At 38.0% G+C, this 19,210-nt stretch overlaps 1 protein-coding gene across 1 annotated transcript; it reads left to right on the top strand.

Moving 5' to 3' along the window:
* The first annotated feature begins 299 nt into the window (after positions 1 to 299).
* LOC135147900 (uncharacterized) lies at positions 300 to 17,517 on the top strand. Its single transcript, XM_064081937.1, has 4 exons — positions 300 to 1,227; positions 1,390 to 1,730; positions 17,089 to 17,325; positions 17,419 to 17,517. Exons 1-4 carry the CDS (start codon positions 300 to 302, stop codon positions 17,515 to 17,517), a joined length of 1,605 nt encoding a protein of 534 aa, XP_063938007.1.
* Positions 17,518 to 19,210: the final 1,693 nt, after the last annotated feature.

The following is a 19,210-nucleotide window of genomic DNA, read 5'->3' as shown; positions in this document are numbered from 1 at the left end:
TCCAAAAATTATTTCTGATCGAAAATTATTTTTCTTTCAAATATTTTTCTAAATATTTTTAATTCGAAATAATTTTATTCCAAAAATTATTTTTGATTGAAAAATATTTTTCTTTCAAAATCCAAATATTTTCCCAAACATTTAAATCTTCTACCATGTCTACCGCAAAAATTAGCAGCATTAAAATTCCACCTTTTGACAAGGCTAATTTTGGTCTCTGGACGAGACACATGCTTTTGTTCCTCCGGGCGGCGAATAAAAAATACATAAATATTTTGACGAAGGGTCTTTCGCCCCCAATGAATATTATCTTGGAACATACTGAAGATGGAGTTACTATTCCTCACAGAACCTATCTGAAAACACCTGCTGAGTTCTCGGATGAGGATAATGAGCTGATAAATCTAGATGTAACTCTACAGCTCATTCTGATCGAATCATTGGATCCAGTAATGTACAATAATGTTGTCAATTGTACAAGTGCTAAGCAGATATGGGACACTCTGCAAATTATCAATGAAGGATCTGAGGAAGTACGGGAAAACAAGAAGGAAATTCTTGTGGCTCAATATGAGCAATTTGGTTCTAATCCCGGAGAAGGAATTTCTGAAGTATTCATCAGATTCAACAATTTGATAAACAATCTGAATCTGAACGGGAAATACTACGACAACAAAGAGGTGAACCTAAAGTTTTTGCTGACGCTCCCTGAGCAACTAGAACATCGGATAACCGCCATCAGAGAAAGCAGAGATTTGACAGAGATCTCATTGGAACAGCTGTATGGGGTTCTGAAAACCTATGAATTGGAACAGGCTCAAACTAAACAGAGATACGGATGGGGAAAGACACTGAACACGTCTACGTCTGTCAGCAATTCTACTGCCCTCATAATACAATCACCTCTTGCGAAAGAAAGGAAGGTTGTTGTACCTTCAAGAAGCTCCCACGAGTATGTTGTGCCGGAAATGGGACATACTTCAGTAAGTACGGGAGATGATGAATTTTACTCGATGGAAGAGTTAGATCAGCTGGAGGACGAATTTCTTGCTATGTTTGCCAGGAAGTTTGGTCACATGAGATTTAGGAAGAATCCCTCCTACAAGTTTAAATCTTCTGGTAGTAAATTTCAGAAAGGGGGATCTTCGTCCACAACATCAAAAGGGGCTTACAAGACTGGGATGGTTGATCGAAGCAAGTTTAAATGTTTCAACTGTGATGAGCCTGGTCACTTTGCATCGGAGTGCAAGAAGCCCAATCAGCTGGCAAAGAAGAAAGAATCTTATGACGAGCTAAAGCAGAAGTATGAGGCTTTGCTAAAGAAGCATCAAGGCCAAAGCAACCAAGGGAAGTCCTATGTGGCAAAAGGGAAAAGCTGGGATGACACAGATAGTGATGAGGAGGAAGAGCGGGGGAATGTTGCTCTAATGACTTTTATGGAACCTTCTACACCTCCACATCGCACTGGCGGATTTCCGGTAGATCCTACTTGCCCTAAACTGTTTATGCAATTAGGACTTGAACGTGATGACGCTCGTAATAAGCTCAAAGCTCTGACTCTTGAACACAAAGCTTTAAAGCAAGAAGTTCATGAGTTAAAGTTAAAAGAAAAACTAGTGCTCACCCCTAAAATTGAACAACTAACTAGTCAGTTATTGACTCAGACTAATAAAGTCGAAGTGTTAGAATTTAGGGAGAAAAAGTTGAATGAGCAGTTAGCTGAAGAGAAGGTTAGGTGCCTTGCTTATAAGGAGTCGACTAATATTGTTAAGAACCTAGTGGACCAACAAGTGATTAAAAGGAAAGTTGGTATAGGTTTCGATTACAACAAGTCGGTAGGTAAGGCTAGTAATATAACTCCTTTTGTTAAGAGTGCTGAAGACAGGGGTATCCCACATGTTTTAAAGGATGCTCCCAAACCTTTATTCAAAACCCCTGTCGCAGAACCATTACTTGATATGCCCGTGATTATTCAATATGAAATGAATTTAGAGGATATTGAGAATGAGAAGGAGATTTTGGCATCTGTAGAGCCAATGCAAGTTGAGGGCACATTCAGTTCGCCCAAAGCTGGCATAGGTGCCAATGGCTTAAAGAATAATTTTAACAAGCCTAATAAGTTTGTTAAATGCAGGAATGATAACAATACATGCTCTTCTACTAATAACATTAGAACTTCTGAAAATGTTAATGTAGAAACTATTAAACCCCCTGTTGTTCTGAATAACATGCCTACTGTTCCTTCAGTTGATATGTGCCATAAACCTTGTGGTGTTGATAATTGCATGTTGTGTGCGTTTAATGTAATGTATGCTTATTTTAAAAGTATGCATGCTAACAAAGAAAACACAACACCTAGAAAGCACATGAATAGTAAGTTTGCAAAAACCAAGACTGCCGGTCCTTCTCCTATCAAGAAGGATACTTATGTTCCCAAGCCTAAACCTAAAGTGTTCAAGGCTGTTTGTAGGAAAGTAAGTACAGTCAAGGTGGATGCTGATGTTATTCGAACAGGATCTATTGTCAAAGCTGACAAAGGTCAATTCTTTAAGTATGCCGGGCCCAACCAAGTTTGGGTTCCGAAGAAGGTTTAATTCGTTTGATATGTGCAGGGAGCCAAACAAGGTTGAAAAGGTTGTATGGATTCTCGATAGTGGATCTTCTAGACATATGACCGGTGATAGAGCCCTGCTATCAAATGTGATTGAGAGAGCTGGCCCGATTGTCACCTTTGGAGATAACAGCAAAGGTCGTACTACGGGATATGGCAATTTATTTGCTGGAAATGTTATCATTGAAAAAGTTTCTTTGGTTGAAGGACTCAAGCACAATCTTCTGTGACAAGGGATTCGAAGTAAACTTTGTCAAGGAGAAGTATTTGATATCTCACACTAAAGATGACCGTCTTGCTCCCTGTGGAGTAAGAAAAGCTAACTTATACTTAGCTGATCTCAATTCAGGTGCCAATGATGAAGATAATTTGTTAGGTCCAGATATGATTGTAGAAGGGGGGGGGGTTGAATACAATCAGTACCAAATCGTCGCGGAAGTGAATCTGATTGAATATGATTTGTTAATCAGATTATAATTAATTAATATAACAATGTTTGACGTCGTTATATAATTAAAATGGTTCAGTTTTAATGTCCACTAAAGTTCGTAGAATAAATTCGACAGGGTATATTCTAGATTTAGTGATTAAAACAACCGGGTTATCAAAGCACAGAAAACTGTGGATATAACGATCAAGCAAGTTACGAACAACTTGAAAGCTTTACAAATGCTTTGATTACAAAGTGAATGAACACTTGAAAATGAAGGATGCAATGCCATATTTATAGGCAAAGCATTTGTACTTGTAAGACAATTGAAAGACAAGACAATTGAAAGTTGCAAAGACAAAGTAGAAAGGGCAAGACAATTTTAGATTGCCTTGCAAGCACAAGACAATGCAGAAAGACAATTTCAAGGCCCGTAAGACAATCCAGAGCTCGGTCAGACAATTCCCATTCGGTCAGACAATTAAATTGTCTTGGCAGTGTGGTTCTCTCGGCCAGACAATCCAATTGTCTTGGCAGAGCACCTTCGGTCAGACAATCTTAGATTGTCTGGGAAGTCACAGAATGTCTTGCAGACAATTTATCTCGGTCAGACAATTCCTAATTGTCTTGGCAGATTGTTCTCGGGCAGACAATTGAAGATTGTCTTGGCAAAGCATTCTCGGGCAGACAATTCCTGATTGTCTTGCTGAGAACCATTCGGTCAGACAATCAAAGATTGTCTTGGCAGTTGGAAATTCGGTAAGACAATCTCAGATTGTCTTGCTGAGCTTGAGTGGATGATTGAATGTGATTTGTAGATTATATTTAAATAGAAAATTATCCACTTAATTAATTTAATCATATAAATTCATAAATTAAATTAATTCGAGAGTGAATTAATTTAACAAATAAATTACATAACTAATTTAATTATTTGAGAAGTGAAATAATAATCTATTAAATATTTAATCACCCATTCAATCAGCAGAACTGCATCCCGTCTTCTTTAAACATTAAAATCTCCGTCTTGATCAGTCGAGCGAACGAACCACCAACTCTGCTTGACTTCAAATATTCAATTTGAATAACTGATACACAGATGCACTGTCTGGTTCATCTGTATCTAGTTAAATCAAATATTCTTTGTCAAATAAACATTAAGAATTTGATTTGTTCGTCGAGACTTCGTCTTGTAAGTACTTCTTCATTAACTGGAATCTTCTGATAAAATAAAGTATAGAAACTTTATATCTTCTGAACTCCTGGACGTGCCACAAAAGATTATTTGTGCACTGAGGCTTGAACATATTAATGAACTTCTTTCAGTAGTGTGCAGCAGCATCCTGGAATTTATCTGACATATAATTCCCATAAATCATTTGACGTTCTTCGTACGGATTCCGTTGACTTGCTATTTACTGAGCTTTCTTATCTGAGTTGAGTTGTACCTCTTTAAATACAAATAGGCTGAACATATGCCTTTCAATCTCCCCCTATTTGTTTGTTAACATAACATGCAAATTTCCTAGAGGATAACTCAACTAACAGATAAGACAAAGATTTAAACAATGGAATGTAAATAGCAAAAGTTTATGGCTTGCATTGAACATTAAACCATATTCATAATAGATTACAAAAGGATGTTCCTTGAACATATCTAACAAAATATCCTAATCAATCTATTCACTCAGAACGAGTGACTTCTCCTTCTTCAGCATCTGAACAGTGAATAATTGGAGTAGAAGGCTCATTCTGAGTAGGCTCTTCAGCTGCAGTGGATTCTCCACGCTTCTTTCTTTCACGAGCCAAAGAGAGATAATATTGAACCTCAATATCCACAGGGTCTTCGATGAAATCTGCTGGCTGAGATTGGTTGATATACTTCATCTTCCTGAAGTATTGCTGAATATTTCTTCTTGTGCAGTAGTTCACAATCTCAGTATCAGCATCAGCTTTGGCCTTAGTAGCGAAGCCCTTGGTACGTAGAATAGTGGATACAAGAACCAACTGACTCACATCATACTTGAGAAGATGTTGGTGGTCCAGGTAGAAGGTTCCAAATTTTCTCTCGTGAATGAACTTGACACAGTAAGGCTTTCTGACAACTTGTGGACTGTTATGAATAGCACAATCCATAAGTCTGTCACGTAGGAGTTCATTCAAATTCGAGCTGCGTCTAATCTTGTTACGAATCACCCAGATTTCAGTTAAAGATAGAAACTTGAATAGATCAATTGAAACCCTGAATGTTCCGTTTCTCTGAGTAGAAATAATGATCTCCCATTCATTGAGAAGATTCTTGACACCAATAGTTATATATTCTAACTCAAGAGCAAGAGCACGCATAAACATATCTTCATTAGGGTTAGCCTCTCTCAGGTCATAAATGAAGGATTTGAATTTACCATCATTGAAAGGTTCCCTTTGAGGTCCAGAGAGGATTTGCCTTGCAATATCCCAGCTTTCACCAACTTTCCTGGAGATATCCTCTCTCTTTTCCTTGCACTTAGCATCCCATAGTTTCTGTTTCTCCAGCTTGACCAACTCATCAGTTGTCCTCTTTTCATCTACCAGTTTCTGCAGTTCCTGAAGCTTTGCTTTGCTAGCTTCATGTTGAGCTTTAAACATCTTGACCTTTTCCATGTGCTCAGGATCTACCGACTGATCTTCATTGAAAAGAAAGCCTTCCTCGAAACGACCTTCTTCTTCAGCTTCAAAGTAAGCAGAATCAAATGCATCATCATCATCAACATCTTCAGGAATGTTATCATAATCCTGATTAGTGAAGATGTTTTCAGTTTCAGGCATTTTGCCTTTAGACTTGCTAGCTTCAGAAGAGTCCTTTTCACTTGCTCCTTCTCCACCCTTATTACTCCTATCAGTATCTCCACCCTTGTCACCACCATTGCCACCACCACCAGCATTGCTGTCATCCTTATCTTTGTCATCCTTATCCTTCTCCCCCTTAGTTGAGGGATCCTCTGGAGTAGACTGAGATGTTGACGGATTGATCTTTAAGTGTTGAACAACTTGAGCCATAGTTTGCTCCAAGTTGTCAAGCTTCGTCAGACAGAGCTCCTGAGTTGTATCAAATTTGTCCATCCTAGAGTGAATACCCTTGACATGAGCATCTAATTCCTGTTTGAGGGAAGAGAATGAAGGATCAACAGCCTTTTCTTTTAGAGTTACCAACTCTCCACTTCTGAATCTGGCGTTCTCAGCATTCAACCTTTCTATTTCAGCCCTTAGAGAAGCCATTTGCTCCTGTAACAGATCTGTGTTGGTGTGTGCACTCACCTCACGAACACTCAAAGATTTTTCACTATCCTCTCGTGCATGTGTTTCGCTCGGTGTTTGCCTGATTTCACTCGTAGTTTTCACACCGTCACCAGCACCTGTATATACAACCATAGTTCCCTGAGATGGAACTGTAGGAGGTGAAGAAACAAATTGTTCTCCGAATGCCTGTGAAGGCGGATGTACTTGCAGGTTGCCAAGTAGATCCTGATCCAAAAAGAAAGAGTGATCAGAAAGATTTTCATATAACATGGTTTGAAATTCTGTGCTCTCTCTAAGTGAAGAATTAAAAGACACAGGTTCAGTGTTTACTAGCGTGAGTGCTAGTTGTGTGCTTGACTCTTTACAGGATACCGCGGTCGGACGGCCAATTTCAATAAATGCATTCTGTGGAGAGAATGAATCTAGAGACTGTATATTTACCATGTCAGAGTCCAAATCCTTTTGGGAGGAAATGGATGTGGCTGCAGTTGTCTCCGGTTCTGCCACCCTTTGCTTCTTATGAGACAGAGCTGCGGGTTCTCTCAGAATAGCACTCCCACTCCGTTTCCGGGCTACCTTTCTAACAACTGGTGTTTGAGTAGTGTTGTTTGAAGTGTTTGAAGAAGAATCAGTAGTTGAAGTGGAAACATCAGCGTGGATATGAACCTGGGTGTTGGCAGGTTCAATGCTGGGAGTCTGGAAATCAAATCCAATATCACAATCAAAATCTGCAATATCAATATTAAAGGTATCAGTGAGATTAGAAAGTACCTGAGCTACCTGTAAATCTGTCCTGAAGTCCTGTAGCTCTGGATTGATAGCAGAATCAGCAGGCAGTGGCTGAGAAGTTGATTGTGGTTGAGGAATGGTATGTGTATGTGTAGGTGAAGGTGTTGGTTCAGATTGAGAGGGAAGAATGGAGGCTTGTTGGTCTGGGAAGAAGTTGTATTGTGGAGGGGATTGGTGTTGAGATTGGTGAGGAGAGTTGTAATCAGATTGATGAGGTGATTGATGTGGTGAATTGTAAGGAGGGTTGTAGGGAGAGTAATGTGAGGATTGGCTGGATGATTGGTAGTCTTGGAGGAGTTGAAGTGGTTGATTGATACGTGGAGGTGATTGTTGTTGTGGTTGTTCTTGTTGTTGAGCTTGTTGTTGTTGTGGTTGATACTGTTGTTGTTGTAGTGGTTCTGGAACTTGTACAGGCTGAAAAGGAACACTAAATTGTTCGAGCATGAATGGAGTCACTACCAGTGGCACATTATCATGCTTTTTCTTGTTGACCAGCCTAGTTTGGATCTTGGCACATGTCCTCTGAATAGGAACAACAGGAGAATCGTTGTACATGTGCCTATCATCAGCATTCATCTTATCATTCATAAACAACATCAGGAATCTGGGGTAGAAGCATTCAACTTTGTCATTCTTCTGAATAGATCTCTGTGAAACAGACCCCATCTTCCTTATGATCTCCCTCAGCAATATCTTCCCAAAATTGATTCGACGGTTGTAAGCTATGCTGAATCCAAAGATCTGCAGCATTGAAGATATATTGCCAAAGTTCTTTCGATTGGTGGGAGCAAACACCTTGGCAAGGGTGTCAAAGAACACATCCCATTCAGCTTTCAGATTTCCCTTTGACATCTTCGGGAGAAAGATCTGACCCTGATAGTGAATATCTTGAAAGAATTGTCTCAATTCATCCTCTGAAGGATCTGGCTCAAAATTGTCCCTTGGAAGTCCTAAGATTCGGTTCACATCATCGACAGTGATTACAATCCTCTTTCGATTAGGTAGATCCCCGATTATCTTGTAGTTTTCCAGGGTTGTAGAGTTGACAGCATTTGAGTAGAAGTCAAAAAGAGGTTGCAGCTTGATCGGAATATCTGCAGTCATTGCCGTACTGACTAAACTCTGTCTCGAAAGGAATCTGACCCAAGTCCGGAATCTATCAGAACAGTCATCAGGGTTGAGGCTGGCACAGTAGTTAGTCTCAGCAACCACAAATTCTCCGGCCATTTTTAATAATTAAAAATTGAATTAAGCGAGAATTTTTCAAATTAAATATGAATTCTCAAATGTCTCGCAAATTTCAACTATTAATTAATGCTTAATTAATTAATTAATAATTCGAAATATTAAAATAATATCGAATTAAAAGTTGATTAACTTAAATGGCACTTAATCAATTAATCCAACTCAACCAAACACGCCCTTAAGTCAAAAAGCCCAATTTCAACTTAACACAATCCAAACGGCTCCTTAAGTTCAAGAACCCTCAAAATCAATCACAAACCCTAACACCAAATCGAATTCAATCGGTCCACAAAACGAGTCAGTTGAATCGATTACTTCAGTCCACACCACAAACTCAACCACCAGTACACACGGAAATTCGGGCAGCAGTTCGACTCAACACCACAAAATAATCAGTAACCAGCAAGCAATAGAGCTTGAATAATCGAAGCACAGCAAGTTTTTAACGAATAAACTTGAAAAACGATGAATAAACGCAAGTGTGTATATACGCGATCGTGTATGTATATATGCAGTGAAGAAGATGAAGTGAAGAGGCAAGACAAACTGAAATTGTCTTATGGGTTTAAAGTGGGTTTAAAAGAAAAGACAATCGGGTATTGTCTTGCAAGAGTATTAAAGTCTCGGTAAGACAATTTTGAATTGTCTTGCCGAGATTTGATACCAGGCAGACAAACCAGATGTCAGTAAATACAAGATGCTGTTACAATGCATGCTCGGTAAGACAATCTAATTGTCTTGCCGAGTTGTTTGAAACTAATACGGAAAAACCAGTTCAGCAAGACAATTTAATTGTCTTGCCGAGCCAATCAGTAGACAATGTAATTGTCTAATCTGAAAAACAAATAATAATAATAAAAATAATATGATTTTGATTTATTTAAAAGATAAAACTTTTTGCAATTAAAATCAAAAATCTATAATAAAAACAATACTATAAATTACACAAATATTTTGTAAATTTCAACTTTAATTAAATATAAATACTTATGACTTTAACTTTAATTCAAAAAGATGAATTAACTTAAAATCAAATATTTATGCTTAATTAATTTTGAAAAATACAAAATAATTACAACTAATTACAAATAATTATCTAAATGCTTAGGGAATACTACAGGGGAGTGTATAAGCACTTAGAAAATTACAGACTAATATACAAACATGCATAATTACTCAGAATATTATCAGATAACATACAGAAAATCATATAAAATCTAATAAAATAGATATAATTATACAGAAAATTCACAAAAATATATAAAAACATATAATGCATATGAAAAATATATACAAGAGAACTATGTCATATTTAACATCCCTAACTCACACACCAGCTTAGAGAAAGTGGATTCATCCAGTGGCTTAGTGAAGATGTCAGCAATTTGCTCAGTCGTGGGTACAAAATGTAACACCACTGTACCATTCATGACATGTTCTCTTATGAAATGATACCTGATATCAATGTGCTTGGTTCTTGAATGTTGAACCGGATTGTTGGAAATGGCTATGGCACTTGTATTATCACAAAATATGGGAATTTTGTTTACTACAACACCATAATCATTCAGTTGGTTCTTGATCCACAAGATCTGAGCACAGCAGCTTCCAGCAGCTATATACTCAGCTTCAGCAGTAGAAGTAGACACAGAGTGCTGCTTCTTGCTATACCAGGAAACCAACCGACGTCCTAGAAATTGACAGCTTCCAGACGTACTCTTCCTATCAATCCTGCATCCTGCATAATCAGAATCTGTATAGCCGGTTAAGTCAAAACCAGTATTCTTAGGGTACCAAATACCTAAACCAGGTGTACCCTTAAGATATCTAAAGATTCTTTTGACGGCTATTAGATGTGATTCCTTAGGATCAGCTTGGAACCTAGCACACAAACATGTTGCAAACATGATATCTGGTCTACTTGCAGTGAGATAAAGTAGAGAGCCAATCATACCTCGATAGCTTGTGATATCAACTTTCTTACCAGATTTATCCTGGTCAAGCTTTGTGGCAGTGGCCATGGGTGTCTTTGCCGGTGAAGAGTCTTCTAGATTGAACTTTCGAAGAAGATCTCTCACATACTTGGATTGGCAAATGAATATTCCATCTTCCTTTTGGCTTACTTGAAGACCAAGGAAGTAGGACAGTTCACCCATCATACTCATCTCATAATTACTCTGCATTAACTTAGCAAATCTCTTGCACAAGTTATCGTTAGTAGAACCAAATATAATATCATCAACATATATTTGTACAAATATCATATCCTTATCATGCAATTTGTAAAAGAGAGTTTTGTCTATGACACCTCTAGTAAAGTTGTTTTCTATTAAAAACTCAGAGAGAGTGTCATACCATGTTCTTGGTGACTGCTTGAGTCCATAGACAGCTTTGAATAGAAAGTATACAAAATCAGCAAACTCTGGATTTTCAAAGCCAGGGGGCTGTTCCAGATATACTTCTTCTTCTAGCTTTCCATTCAGAAATGCACTTTTCACATCCATTTGATATACTTTGAAGTTGGAGTGTGCAGCAAATGCAAGAAATATTCTGATGGCTTCAAGACGAGCAACTGGAGCATAGGTTTCGTCGTAATCAATTCCTTCTTCCTGAGAATAACCTTTTGCAACCAGTCTGGCTTTGTTTCTTACAACAATGCCATCACCATCTAACTTGTTACGGAAGACCCATCTAGCTCCAATGGTAGATTTTCCTTTTGGTCTTGGAACCAGGGCCCAGACTTCTTGTCTCTCAAATTGATTGAGTTCTTCTTGCATGGCAAGAACCCAATCAGGATCAGCAAGTGCTTCTTCTATTTTCTTTGGTTCTAGTTGAGATAGAAACCCAGAGAATAGACATTCATTTGTCGTAGCACTTCTAGTCCTTACACCAACATCAGGATCACCAATAATTAGATCAAAGGGATGATCTCTGCTCCAAATCCTTTCCCTTGGAAGTTGTGTCCTTGATGATTCAGCAGTATTATCATTTGGCTGATGTGTATGACTAGTTGATCCACCAGCTCCCCCTGAGTTGTTGCCAGGTTGACTTGATGATCCACCACAGGCATCAGTGGAATCTCCAGCATTATTGCCATTTCCTCCACCATTGCCTGGATCATCATCATTGTTGTCATCTCCTGTTGCAACCTCAGGTGGTATATCATCATCTGAATCAGAATCTGGATAGTTGTCAAACTTCAGAGATTCAGATGAATCAGTAGATTGTATACTTGGAAGTTTAGTGTCATCAAATGTAACATTGACACTAACTTTCACTGACAGAGTATCAATTATAAAAACTCTATAAGCATTATTTGTATAACCAACAAAAATTGCTTCAGAAGCCTTTGGCTCAAATTTGTTCAAGTTCTCTTCACCATCCTTGAGAACAAAACACTTGGCTCCAAAGACATGAAGATGTTTGACATAAGGTTTCTTGTTGTTATACAGATGAAATGGAGTTTTCATATGATCCTTGTTGATCAAAGTTCTATTCTGGGTATAGCAGGCAGTAGACACAGCTTCAGCCCAAAAGTACAGAGGAAGCTTTGCTTCAGCAATCATAGTCCTTGCAGCTTCGATCAGTGTACGATTCTTTCTTTCGACGACTCCATTCTGCTGAGGAGTCCTTGGTGCTGAATACTGCCTTCTAATTCCCTTTTCAGAGTAAAAGTTGATTAGAGTTTGATTTTTAAACTCAGTTCCATTGTCTGATCTTACAGCTTTTACAGGAACACCTTTTTCCAACTCAACCAACTTGATATGATCAATTACTGTCAGGGGAGTTTCATCCTTAGAAGCCAGGAAGTAAACCCAAGTAAATTTAGAGAAGTCATCCACAATGACTAAGGCATATCTTCCTCCATCAATAGATGCAACATTCACGGGGCCAAACAGATCCATATGCAACAAATGAAGTGGATCTGTAATGGTATTGATGGTTTTGCCTTTGTGAGATGCTCTCTTCGCTTTTCCTTTCTGACAAGCTTCACAAAGATCATCAGTTGAGAATTCCAGGGAAGGCAAACCTCTCACTAGATCTCTCTTGACTAAAGAGTTCATGGTTTTGAAGTTGAGGTGTGAGAGCTTCTTATGCCATAACCAACTATCTTCAGCTGACGCTTTGGCGTAGAAACAGTGAACTTCGTTTCCTGGTCCTGAAGACAAATCAGCTACGAATATATTGCCTTTCCTTATGCCACATAGTGAAGGACGCTTATCCTTGATATGTTTAATGATACATATCTCTTTTTCAAAATGAACATAATAACCTTTGTCACAGAATTGACTGACACTCAGGAGATTATGTTGAAGTCCTTCAACTATTGCAATATCTTCTATGATGATCCTTCCAATTTTGTACTTGCCATATCCCACAGTACGACCTTTGCTATTATCAGCAAAACTGACTGTAGGGCCAGCTCCTTCTCTTATGTCCTCCAGCAGGGATTTATTGCCAGTCATGTGCATTGACGCTCCACTGTCAAGCACCCAGGTAACACGAACAACTCCACTGGCACCCTGCAAAAGACAACTTGATTAGACAGTCTTTGGGACCCACACTTGATTGGGTCCGGCAGTCTTAAAGAACTGATTTCTATTAGGTAACACAACAGAGCCTCTTGGACTGATACTTGGTTCAGATTTGACTGAACTTACTTCCTTAACAACAGCCTTATAAACCTTGGTTTTAGACTTTGGAACATAAGTCTCCTTTCTCTTGTGAGAAGGACTAGCAGTCTTTGATCTAGCATGCTTGTTGTTTGTGTGTTGTCTAGGTGATGTGTTTTCATTTTTAGCATGCAAATTTTTAAAATAAGCATACATCAAATTGAAAGCACAAGTCATACAATTATCAACACTACAAGATTTATGACATGCATCAAAAGCAGGAGCAACAGAAGTATCAGTCATAGTAGTAGGAACATCAATAGATTCTACTGTAACCTTATTATCAGATTTAAAGTTCTCAGTAGAATGACATCTATTGTTCTTGTTCTTACTATTAACAAAATTATTGGGCTTGTTGAATTTAGTTCTTTCAGAGTTGACACCTAAACCAGCTTTAGGCAACCTAACATTGCCTTTCACTTTAATTGGTTTCAGGTTTGTCAGAATCTCATCTCTCATCTCATTACTCTCTTTCATTTTAAGGTCCTCCTGTTTTAGTTCATATCTAATGACAACAGGAGTCTCCAAAAGAGGTTCAGCTTCTGAGGTTTTAAACAAAGGTTTAAGGGAATCTTTCAAAACAAAAGGAATCCCTCTCTCTTCAGCACTCTTCCTAAAAGGAGTAATGTTACTAGCCTTACCTACAGATTTGTTATAGTCAAAGCCTATTCCAACAGTTCTCTTGATCTCTTGTTTATCATTAAGTTCTTTGACTATCAAGGAGGCATCCTTAAAGGCTTTACATTTCACTTTCTCTTCGTCTAGCTGAAGTCTTAAGGCAATCTCACCTTTCTCTAGAACTTTGACTTTAGCACATTGTAATCCTAAGTCCATAGTCAATTGTTCTATTTTAGGTTTTAATACTTTCATCTCATTCATTTTATAAGCATGAATTTCTAAGACTAAAGTATCAATTTTAAGATTAGCAGCTTTCATCCTTTTAATAGCATCATCTCTTTCAAGTCCTAATTGCATAAACAGTTTAGGGCATGTAGGATCTACCTGAAAGCTTCCAGCAGGAGGAGGTGAAGATGATCCAGTAGTAGCCATGAAAGCAACATTCCCTAGCTGCTCCTCTTCATCATTATCTGTATCATCCCAGCTTTTGCCTTCTGCCAGATAAGACTTGCTTTTGAAACCTTGACTTCCAGAAGTACCATGATGCTTTCTAACCAGTGCATCATACTTCTGCTTCAGCTCATCATACGAATCTTTTCTTTTTCCTTGAACCTTGGGCTGTTTGCATTCAGATGCAAAGTGTCCAGGTTCACCACAATTGAAGCATTTAAACTTGCTTCTATCCACCATCCCAGTCTTGTATCCTCCTTTGCTTGTAGAAGATGAATAGCCTCCCTTCTGAAACTTACTAACAGTAGGTTTGTATTTATAGGAAGGGTTCTTCCGGAATCTCATGTTTCCAAACTTCTTGGCAAACAGTGATAGAGATTGATCTTCTAACTGTTCAAGCTCTTCCATTGTATAGAACTCTTCGTCACCACTGGTAGAAGCAGTCTGACCCATCTCAGGTACAACAAATTCCTGAGTAGTCTCAGAAGGAACAACAACATCCTTCTTCTTTTCTTCCAGTACAGGTGACTCAACAACTAGAGCTCTCGAATGGTTCTGTCTTTTACCCCAGCCATATCTCTGTTTACTCTGAACTTGCTCCAGTTCATAAGTTTTCAAAACTCCGTAGAGTCTTTCCAGAGAAATCTCATTCAGGTCTCTGCTTTCCCTGATGGCAGTGATTCTGTGTTCCAGATGTTCAGGAAGGGTTAAGAGAAACTTCATGTTGACCTCTTTCTTGTCGTAGAATTTCCCATTCAGATTTAAATTATTTATCAAATTATTAAGTCTGATAAATACTTCTGAAATCCCTTCACCGGGATGAGAACCAAACTGTTCATACTGAGCCATCAGTATCTCTTTCTTGTTTTCCCTAACTTCCTCTGAGCCTTCATTGATAATCTCTAATGTATCCCAGATTTGCTTGGCGTTCGTACAATTTACAACAGCATTGTACATTACTGGATTTAGAGATTCAACCAAGATTAGTTGAAGAGCATCATCTAAGTTCATCTGATCACTCTCTTCGTCTGTGTACTCAGAAAGTTCTTTCGGAATGACCTGATGAGGTATCAACACACCATCCTCTTCGTGTGCTAATATGACCTTCATCGGAGTAGTAACACCTTTGTCTAAAATCCCAATGTATTTTCTGTTCGCAGTGCGGAGGAATAGGAACATGTGCCTCTTCCATAGGCCAAAGTGTTCCTGGCTGAACGGTGGGATTTTGATGCTACTGATCTTTTGTGTACTCATGTTTAAGGATTTGAAGTGAATAGTGTTTGGATGAGATTTGGATTTTTGAAAGAAAAATATTTTAAATCAAAATTAATTTTTGGAATAAAATTAATTCGAATAAAAAATATTTGGACGTTACAGAGTGTGTATAGGATCTGATACGGAAAAATGGTATCAACCGCTCTGATGCCAATTGTTAGGTCCAGATATGATTGTAGAAGGGGGGGGGTTGAATACAATCAGTACCAAATCGTCGCGGAAGTGAATCTGATTGAATATGATTTGTTAATCAGATTATAATTAATTAATATAACAATGTTTGACGTCGTTATATAATTAAAATGGTTCAGTTTTAATGTCCACTAAAGTTCGTAGAATAAATTCGACAGGGTATATTCTAGATTTAGTGATTAAAACAACCGGGTTATCAAAGCACAGAAAACTGTGGATATAACGATCAAGCAAGTTACGAACAACTTGAAAGCTTTACAAATGCTTTGATTACAAAGTGAATGAACACTTGAAAATGAAGGATGCAATGCCATATTTATAGGCAAAGCATTTGTACTTGTAAGACAATTGAAAGACAAGACAATTGAAAGTTGCAAAGACAAAGTAGAAAGGGCAAGACAATTTTAGATTGCCTTGCAAGCACAAGACAATGCAGAAAGACAATTTCAAGGCCCGTAAGACAATCCAGAGCTCGGTCAGACAATTCCCATTCGGTCAGACAATTAAATTGTCTTGGCAGTGTGGTTCTCTCGGCCAGACAATCCAATTGTCTTGGCAGAGCACCTTCGGTCAGACAATCTTAGATTGTCTGGGAAGTCACAGAATGTCTTGCAGACAATTTATCTCGGTCAGACAATTCCTAATTGTCTTGGCAGATTGTTCTCGGGCAGACAATTGAAGATTGTCTTGGCAAAGCATTCTCGGGCAGACAATTCCTGATTGTCTTGCTGAGAACCATTCGGTCAGACAATCAAAGATTGTCTTGGCAGTTGGAAATTCGGTAAGACAATCTCAGATTGTCTTGCTGAGCTTGAGTGGATGATTGAATGTGATTTGTAGATTATATTTAAATAGAAAATTATCCACTTAATTAATTTAATCATATAAATTCATAAATTAAATTAATTCGAGAGTGAATTAATTTAACAAATAAATTACATAACTAATTTAATTATTTGAGAAGTGAAATAATAATCTATTAAATATTTAATCACCCATTCAATCAGCAGAACTGCATCCCGTCTTCTTTAAACATTAAAATCTCCGTCTTGATCAGTCGAGCGAACGAACCACCAACTCTGCTTGACTTCAAATATTCAATTTGAATAACTGATACACAGATGCACTGTCTGGTTCATCTGTATCTAGTTAAATCAAATATTCTTTGTCAAATAAACATTAAGAATTTGATTTGTTCGTCGAGACTTCGTCTTGTAAGTACTTCTTCATTAACTGGAATCTTCTGATAAAATAAAGTATAGAAACTTTATATCTTCTGAACTCCTGGACGTGCCACAAAAGATTATTTGTGCACTGAGGCTTGAACATATTAATGAACTTCTTTCAGTAGTGTGCAGCAGCATCCTGGAATTTATCTGACATATAATTCCCATAAATCATTTGACGTTCTTCGTACGGATTCCGTTGACTTGCTATTTACTGAGCTTTCTTATCTGAGTTGAGTTGTACCTCTTTAAATACAAATAGGCTGAACATATGCCTTTCATAATTGTTTCTATTCAAAGGCTTCACCTGAAGATAGTTGGCTATGGCATAAGAAGCTGTCTCACCTTAATTTTAAAATTGTAAACTCTTTGGTCAAGAGGGATTTGGTGAGAAGACTGCCTCCTTTGGAATTCACTCTACAAGGACTTTGTGAGGCATGTCAGAATGGGAAGGCTAAGATAGCATCATACAAAGGCACAGACACCAGTAACATTACTGAACCACTTCAACTATTACATGTGGATTTATTTGGTCCGGTCAATGTGATATCTTTATCAAGAAATAGATATGCCTTGGTGATTGTTGATGACTTCTCTAAGTTCACATGAGTTTTATTCTTACATTCTAAGGATGAAACTCCTCAATTGGTAATTGATCTTATCAAGGAGATCGAGTTGGATTCGAATGATAAACTTCATGTCAGAGCAATAAGGTCCGATAATGAATAGAGTTTAAGAATGAAACTCTTAACATATTTTGCTCCGACAAGGGATAACAAGACAATATTCAGCGCCAGGGACTCCGCAACAGAATGGAGTGGTAGAAAGGAAGAATCGTACCTTGATTAAAACTGCAAGGACAATGCTAAGCAAATCAAGGTTGCTCATCTACTTTTGGGCTGAAGCTGTGAATACTTCTTGTTATACTCAAAATCGAACTCTGATCAACAAGGAACACATGAAAACTCCTTATGAGCGTATGAACGGAAAGAAACCAACGGTCAAGTACTTTCATGTATTTGAGATGTGCTTAAGGATGGCAATGAACATCGTGGCAAGTTTGAACCCAAAGCACTTTAAGCAATTATTTGTTGGTTATTCTCATCAAGCATATAAGGTGTTTATCATTGATCAATTACAAGTAAAGGAAAGTGTCAACGTTACTTTTGATGACACTAAACTCCCAAGTATCCAATTTGAAGATCCATCTGAGTCACTAAAGTTTGATAAATATCCTGACTCAGACTCGGATGATGACGATGAATAACCTGATGCTGCAACTAGTAATGAGACTAACAATGCTGATATTGATCCAGGTATTGGTGGAGAAAATAATGGAAACACTGTGGACTCTACTAATGCTAGTGGTGGATCATCTAGTCAACCTGGCAGCAACTCAGGGGGAGATGGTGGATCAACTGGTCAAACACAGCATCACAATGATAATTCTGGCGAATCATCAAGATTATATCTTCCAAGGGAGATGATCTGGAGTAGAGATCATCCCTTTGAACTAATCATTGGTGATCCAGATGTTGGTGTTTAGACTAGGAGTGCAACTCAGAATGAATGTCTATATTTGGGTTTTCTATATCAGGAAAAACCGAAGAAAATTGAAGATGCACTAGCCGATCCGGAATGGGTTCTTTCCATGCAAGAAGAGCTCAATCATTTCGAGAGACAAGAAGTCTGGGCCATGGTTCCAAGACCAAAGATAAAGTCTGTTATTGGAATTAGATGGGTCTACCAGATGAAGCTTGATGGTGATGGCATTGTTGTACGGAACAAAGCCAGACTGGTTGCTAAAGGTTACTCCCAAGAAGAGGGAATTGATTATGATGAAACCTACGCTCCAGTTGCACGTCTTGAGGTGATCAGAATTTTTTCTTGCATTTGTTGCACATTCCAACTTTAAATTCTATCATATGGATGTGAAAAGTGCATTTCTGAATGGAAAGCTTGAAGAAGAAGTATATCTAGAACAGCCCCTGGCTTTTAAAATCTAGAATTTGTTGATTTTGCGTACTTCTTGTTTAAAGCTGTTTATGGCCTCAAGCAGTCGCCAAGAACCTGGTATGACACACTCTCTGAGTTTTTAATTGGAAACAATTTCATTAGTGGTGTCATAGACAAAACTCTCTTTCACAAATTGCATGATAATAATATGATATTTTTTCAAGTATATGTTGATGATATTATATTTTGTTCTACTAACGATAAATCGTGCAAGAGATTTGCTAAGTTAATGCAGAGTAACTATGAGATGAGTATGATGGGTGAACTGTCATTCTTTCTTGGTCTTCAAGTAAGTCATAAAGATGATGGGATCTTCATTTGCCAATAAAAATATGTCAGAGATCTTCTGAAGAAATACAATCGAGAAGACTCTTCACTGGCAAAGACACCCATGACCACTGCCACT

Source organism: Daucus carota, chromosome 7 (assembly GCF_001625215.2).
Source record: "Daucus carota subsp. sativus chromosome 7, DH1 v3.0, whole genome shotgun sequence".
Lineage (NCBI taxonomy): Eukaryota > Viridiplantae > Streptophyta > Magnoliopsida > Apiales > Apiaceae > Daucus > Daucus carota.
Note: the sequence above shows the minus strand (reverse complement) of the source record. Positions and strands in the feature narration are given on the sequence as shown.